Source organism: Salvelinus sp. IW2-2015, linkage group LG31 (assembly GCF_002910315.2).
Source record: "Salvelinus sp. IW2-2015 linkage group LG31, ASM291031v2, whole genome shotgun sequence".
NCBI lineage: Eukaryota > Metazoa > Chordata > Actinopteri > Salmoniformes > Salmonidae > Salvelinus > Salvelinus sp. IW2-2015.
This window is the reverse complement of record NC_036870.1, coordinates 29,290,028-29,297,017: the sequence shown is the minus strand read 5'-3', so window position 1 is coordinate 29,297,017 and position 6,990 is coordinate 29,290,028. Positions and strand designations below refer to the sequence as shown.

General features: G+C 46.8%; 1 protein-coding gene across 1 annotated transcript in view; it reads left to right on the top strand.

Moving 5' to 3' along the window:
- The window catches only part of LOC111955783 (CUB and sushi domain-containing protein 3-like), a 47,823-nt gene extending 43,425 nt beyond the window's left edge, over positions 1-4,398 (top strand). The window contains exon 10 of the mRNA XM_070436402.1: positions 2,783-4,398. Coding sequence (XP_070292503.1) covers positions 2,783-2,942 — 160 coding nt within the window. The 3' untranslated portion in view covers positions 2,943-4,398. The remainder of the gene's footprint in view (positions 1-2,782) is intronic.
- The last annotated feature ends 2,592 nt before the right edge of the window (positions 4,399-6,990 follow it).

Genomic DNA, 6,990 nt, shown 5'->3' with positions numbered 1-6,990 from the left:
GCTAACGACAGCTGGTGGCCCCGTCAGGCGTCCCCCGGTAAGCACTACGCCCCCGCCGGTGACGCCCCCCCCTCACCGGTCTCCCCGTCCAAGACTCAGCTTGGGGAGGTCCGGTAAATACTTAGCTGGTGGAGGTCGTAATAATGAGCTGTGGTAGTCGGTAGACTAGACTGTGTGGTAGGCTCGGTAATACAGCTGGTGGTAGGTCGTGGTAATAATAGCTGGCTGGTAGGCTCGGTAAACTAGCTGGTGGTTAGGTCGGTAGACTAGCTGGTTGGTAGTCAGGTCGGTAATACTAGCTGAGTTGGTAGGTTCGGTAAGCACTAGCAGTGTAGGTCGTAATACTAGCTGGTGGTAGCGTCGGAATAATAGCTGGTTGGTAGCATTCCGGTCGGTAACACTAGTGGTGGTAGGCCTCGGTAATAATAGCTGGTGGTAGGTCGGTAAGACTAGTGTAGGTAGGACTAGTGTCGGTAAGACTAGCTGGGGTAGGTCGTAAACTTAGCTGTGGCTTAGGTCGGTAAGACTAGCTGGTGGTGTAGTCGGTAAAACTAGCTGGTGGTTATGTCGGTAATACCTAGCTGGCGGTAGTAGGTCGGTAATACTAGCTGGTGGAGGTCGCCGGTAATACTAGCTGGTGGTAGGCCTCGGTCGGTACAATACTAGCTGGTGGCCCTAGGTCGGTAATATAGCTGGTGGTTAGGTCGGTAGACTAGCTGGTGGTAGGTCGGTCGGTAATACTAGCTGGTGTGATAGGTCGGTAATAATAGCTGGTGGTAGAGGAATCGTCAGTTGCAGATCGTGCGCATCTCGCATTTACTAACAAAGGTCGAGGTTGCTCAATTGGGTAAAGGACACATAACTGGTGGTGCGAAACTCATAAGTATTTGTCTCTTGAGATTCTGGTATCAACTAATAAGCCTATGGGTGGTTACATTTTCGTCCGGTCCTTGGTAACTAGCACTAGATCTTGCTCTTTTAGCACCACGACCCCTCTGGTGGCTATGTATCATTCACTCTGTGCAGCATCGCTCACCTTTAGCATGTTCGTACTGGTGAGTTCAAATCACTCATCGCTCGTGTTTGTCCGGTAGCAGTCTTTCACCTGTGACAGACTACTGACACTGGTTAGGCTCACGGATACATGGTCACATCTAACTAAGGCCTGCTGGTAGGATCCAGTTCTCGTGTCTCCGCGTAAGTTTCACTAGCTTGGCTACGTGCTCTAGGTCCCCATTCTCACTGCCGTCTTCGCTTACATTTCGTCGTAATTTCTCTCTCTCGGTCATAAAATATACGCTGTTGGTAGTGTTTTATGGTCACGAGCTCAAAAGATAATAATCGTGCTTATGCTTGTAGGGGTCCTCTCTGGTGCTTGACTTCATGGTACATACCTACACGCTGCGGGTTAGGGTTCTAGGGCAATGCGCGTGACCCATGTCACGACTAAGCCCTTATTTTGCGTAAAATACCGACATTCCACACCTATAAAGGTTCACCCCATTGTTGTCGGCCTTTATCCCAGGACGGCCCTAGTAGGTCGGTAAATAATAAGCCTCGGTACCCTTTACTGCACTTACACCGGGTTCTTAAACATAATCCGTGTACAGAGCTCTTAATACTAGCTTGGTGGTATTCGTCTGTCGCGTAACTACTAGCTGTGTGGGTAGGCCTCGGGGTACATCAATAGCTGTGTGGTCAGTACGGTCTCCACTGGTATATACATTAAGCTTGGTGGTTAGTGCGACTCGCGTCTGCTTCAAGTAACCGTCTAGCCCTGGCTCTTGCTATACCGGTTCTTCTGTGTTTCACCCTAGCTGCCGTGTCTCGTAACTCGGCTTCTTCTGCCCCTACGAGAGCTATCAATGCGGCGCCCCTGGTGGTAAACGGTCGTACGTCTTCGTCTAATCCTAATCACTGCCTAGGTGGCTCTTTACGGTCCGCGTCGGTCTCTACTCTCGCTGGTATTTGGTTGGACTGCGCCCTGGTGCACTGCGAGACAATGATCCAGCTCGCTGGAATTCCGGAGAGTGTCAAGCTCACCTTAAGCTATTGGCCTCAGGCAACCCCACACTCTCTGTCGAGTACTCGATTCTAATCCAGCTTTGTGTCGAGCTCCTGTATGTAGCCCCTCCTCCTCCGTCCTCTCACGGATCGTGCGGGATAAATGGAATAGACCTCTGGGCTGGTCTAGGTCGGTTCTGAGCCTACTTCATCGTATGCCGAGAGTGGAGGACTACGTATCTAGGCCCTTTATGATTCCGTTCAATCCTTGCAATTCGGTCTCCATACTCGTCTTGCCAGCCCATCAATACTAGCTTGGCGTAGGTTCCGCTCTCGCTCTAATAGCTGGTGTGTATGGATCGGTCGGTATAATAAGACTGGTGGTAGGTCAGGCTACAAAATAGCCTGGTCGCTAGCATGCCTCGGATCGGTAAACTATCTTACCGACCTACCACCAGCTAGTCTTACCGACCTACCACCAGCTAGTCTTACCGACCTACCACCAGCTAGTCTTACCGACCTACCACCAGCTATTATTACCGACCTACCACCAGCTAGTCTTACCGACACAGTATACTGTGCTACTGTGTCAGGAGCTACAGCATGTGTGTTACGTACTGGTTGTTGTTATTCACATATAGGACCATGAACCATTCCTGTGTTTCTCCACAGGACTGCCCCTTAAACACACTACATATTCTTAGAAAAGCTACATGTTGACTTCATACTGACTTCTTCTCTTCCACTGAGTCTGAACAATGTGTTGGTCCTTCTCTAGGACTACTCCTAAAGCCCAGTACACAGGCTGCTCCGTCCACGAGAACAACAACGGCCAGGCGGCCTTCGAGAACCCCATGTACAACACCAGTGCCAAGTCGGTGGAAGGCAAAGCTGTCCGGTTCGACCCTAACCTGAACACAGTCTGCACAATGGTATAATGAAGTCCGCTTGGCGACTGCATCATTTTTTTCTTATTTTTGTATCGGGGTAAAAAAGAACAGGAAAATGCTTTTGCGAAACGAGCGGATTTAATTGAGATTTAGACTGGCGATAGAGATGGAAGACAGTCCAGTCTAGGTGTGTTGGCCATGGTGGCGACAGAGGTACAAGAAACAAATCCTCTGGTACTTAAAGCACACTCTTCAGGAACTTTGACTGGTCATGTGTGTCGAGAAGGACACTTATTGGGAGACTAGACCAACATCACGTTTTAGAAGACTGAACTGAGAACTGAGAAACATAAAAACCCAAATCTTCACAGTGGTCGACGAGTGACTTGGAGAGTTCTGACGTTACCTTATTATATTGCACTCTGCGAGTGTTTCTTCTTCACAGTCGACTGGGTCTTTTTTATAAATTGAAAAGGATCTGTAAATCTTCTTCTTGCATATATGAGAAGCATTCACCACCTATATTTTTGTGCTATATATTATCATGTGGGAGGGGCCAATGGCAGCAAGATTATATGAAGTGTTTATAGAAAAGAGAAGAAGAAAATAAAATATTTCAAAAGAATTCTGTTCACAAAAAAAAAAAACACAGAAGTATTTTGGGGTTCCTTTTTAAAGTGTTAAATCGTTTTTTAAAACAACGGTTTTGACCGTAACTCCCTCTTCTCTAGCTTCAGTCCCACGTTCTGTGTTTTTTCCCCGCTGAGCCAATCAGGGGTGTTTGAAGTACTGATGTTAACTGTGAGGTGTGAATAGAAGGGGTTTTCTGGATTATTGAACTCTTATTTGCCATTTTGGATCATGACCCAAAGATCGAACTTTCCAGACAACATTTTCATTTTGACTTTTCATTATATTGCACTTTTTTTGTTACGATTTTCTTTTGTTTCAATAGTTGTTGCAGTATTCGTCGATGTATCCAAGTGGGTCATTTTTACACAGTGCCTACCAAACACCATGTGAATCAGGTCTGCTGCTCTTTCCTCTTCTCCTCATCCCCCCCGTTCCTGTCTTTCACTTTTCTAATCTACGGCCTCATTCCCTCTCTCCTTCACCTCACATGACTTTATGTGTTGCTGAACACTTAACACGGACACAGTCTGGTGACACACCACAGCTCCATTCCACTCATTAGGTGCCGGGTTTTGTTTTAACCTTTCAATCTATTTTGCCACTTAGTTTCTCCTATAAAATTGACTGCAATAAAGAACCCATACAATTCTAGGATTGGACTGTAAAATTAAACTACTATTTGCAGTACAGTACAACTGGGTACTCCTATGTTAAATGCATTGAAAATATATAACAAAAAAAATAGAAAAAATGTGATTAAAAAAGTGTTTTATAAAGAAATATATTTTTATGAACAAATTATTTGTAAAATGTATGAATCTATTATGTACATTTTCAATGCAATGTAAGATTAAAAAAGGCAAATTGCTTTTGTAAAGTGTTGTCTCTTTCTTAACTGCTATTTGTTTAGTTTAGATTTGTTATATATAGATATATATTTAAGTGATAATGCCCTCGAAGCCGTTGTTTGGAGGACATATTAGATGCACTATTGTAAAGTGGTTGTTCCACTGGATATCATAAGGTGAATGCACCAATTTGTAAGTCGCTCTGGATAAGAGCGTCTGCTAAATGACTTAAATGTAAATGTAAATATATTGGCACGGGTGTTGTTAACCGTGCCAATATATCCTCTAAACACCGGCTTCGAGGGCATTATCCCTTTTATACAACGGGTTACCAACATATTCAAATAATGACAAATAATGCGCATCAATAACATTGCGCAGTCTGATGGAACGAAGTAAATAAGCATTTTAACGTCAAATAAAATGTTATTGGTCAAGTACACATTTTTAGCATATGTTATTCCAGTGCATCGATTTAGCTGGTGGTAACTTGTGGAATAGACATGGCTGGAATATGGTTTTTCTATCATTTCCCTCTGGTTACAGTTAGCCTTTGCATGGATTGGCTTCCATGATGAATATAGCCAGTCAACCAACACAATCCAAACAATCCCTCAACACGGACAGAGACCCAGAAATAGCCTTAAGCCACTGAACAAATATCTGTTGCACTAATTCTCCTTCCAATGGAGTCATTACGGCCATGTTTGTTTGGGTGGTCCCTGTCATTGTTTGGTTCATAGAAGGCTGTATGAAAAGCCCCAGGAATCCCTGCTGGGTATAATAGTTACGTTCTTTCCTTTGACACCGCCTAAAAGAGGGTCAGTGCTACCTGGCATCCTTGGGATGTGCCTACCCCTAAACCCTAACCCTCGTCATAAACCTTACCTAACCCTTAACCCTGTTAAATTTCAACTTCAATGGGGGTAGGGACGTCCCAAGGATTCCAGATAGCACAGAGGCTCTAATGAGGTAGCATGGCCGTCAGTAATACAGTGTAACAGTGAGCTCTGCCCATGACAGCTGGGATTCCCACTCACTTTCTTTCTCGCTCTGTCTCTCTCATTAGTGACCAATTTCTTTCTCTCCCCTCATTAGTGAGCCAATACTAGACGGCTGGGCGGGTTAGCTGATTGTCTATACAGTATACCCACACAAGAATAGGCATTTCTAACAGTGACAGTTGAATGGAGGGCTTGTATCTATCCATGTAGAGCATTCTAGTGTTACTATCACGTTAAAGGTAAGACGCAGATGCAGACAAAGTTGAAGTAACAACAGTTTATTAGTCAAACAGGGGCGGGCAAAAGACGGTCAAGGGCAGGCAGAGGTCAGTAATCCAGAAAGATGGGGCAAAGGTACAGGACGGCAGGCAGGCTCAGGGCAGGCAGAATGGTCAACACCGGGGAAACAGGAACAATCGAGAGACAGGAGCAGAGGGAAAAACACTGGTAGGCTTGACGAATCCCCTCTCCCTCCGTCGTTCCCGTAGTCGCCCATTGATCCTGATGGTCAAGGCTATAAGGGAATCGAGATCTATCGGTAATTCCCGGGCTGCAAGCTCGTCCTTGACCTCCTCCGAGATTCCGTGTAGGAACATGTCGAACAGCGCTTCCGGGTTCCAGGCACTCTAAGCTGCCAACGTGCGGAAATCCACCGCATAGTCTGCCACACTGCGGGAGTCCTGCCGAAGCTGGAATAGCTTTCGAGCAACCTCACTCCCGGAGAATGGGGCATCAAAAACCTTTACTTCTCCGGTGAACTCCTCCAGACTGACGCATATGGCCGGCTGTTGCTTCCATACGGCTGTAGTCCAGGCGAGCGCCCTCCCGGATATCAACGTGATTAGGTACGCTATCTTTGAGAGGTCCGAGGGGAAGGAGAAGGGCTGAAGCTCGAAGATGAGAGCACATTGAGCTAGAAAGGCCCGACAGGTGCCCGGTTCTTAATTGAAGCGTTCCGGGGGAGGTAAGCGGGGCCTCACCGGAGTGACCGGCACTGCTAACAGCTGAGTTACTGAGTGGCTGTGAGGTTACTGTCGTAGCAGGCTGCCTCCCAGCCAACCCACGGAATTGCTCCAGCAAGATGTCCAACGCCCGGTCATGGCATTCGGCCAAGGTGTGGACCCCCTCCATAAGGCCACAAAGCAATTCCTCATGCCTACCAATGGTGGCTCCAAGGGAGGAGATGGTGTTGCGCAGCTGGTCCGAGTCTGCTGGGTCAGTCATGGCCAGTTCGTACTATCACGTTTCAGGTAAGACCCAGATGCAGACAATGTCGAAGTAACAACAGTTTATTAATCGAACAGGGGCAGTCAAAAGATGGGTCAAGGGCAGGCAGAGGTCAGTAATCCAGATAGGTGGGGCAAAGGTACAGGACGGCAGGCAGGCTCAGGGTCAGGGCAGGCAGAATGGTCAACACGGGAAACTAGGAAACAGGAACAATCAAGAGCCAGGAGCAGTAGGAAAACTGCAGGATTGACAAAACAAAACGAACTGGCAACAGACAAACCGAGAACACAGGTATAAATACACAGGGGATAATGGGGAAGATGGGAGACACCTGGAGGGGGGTGGAGACAATCACAAAGACAGGTGAAACCAATCAGGGTGCGA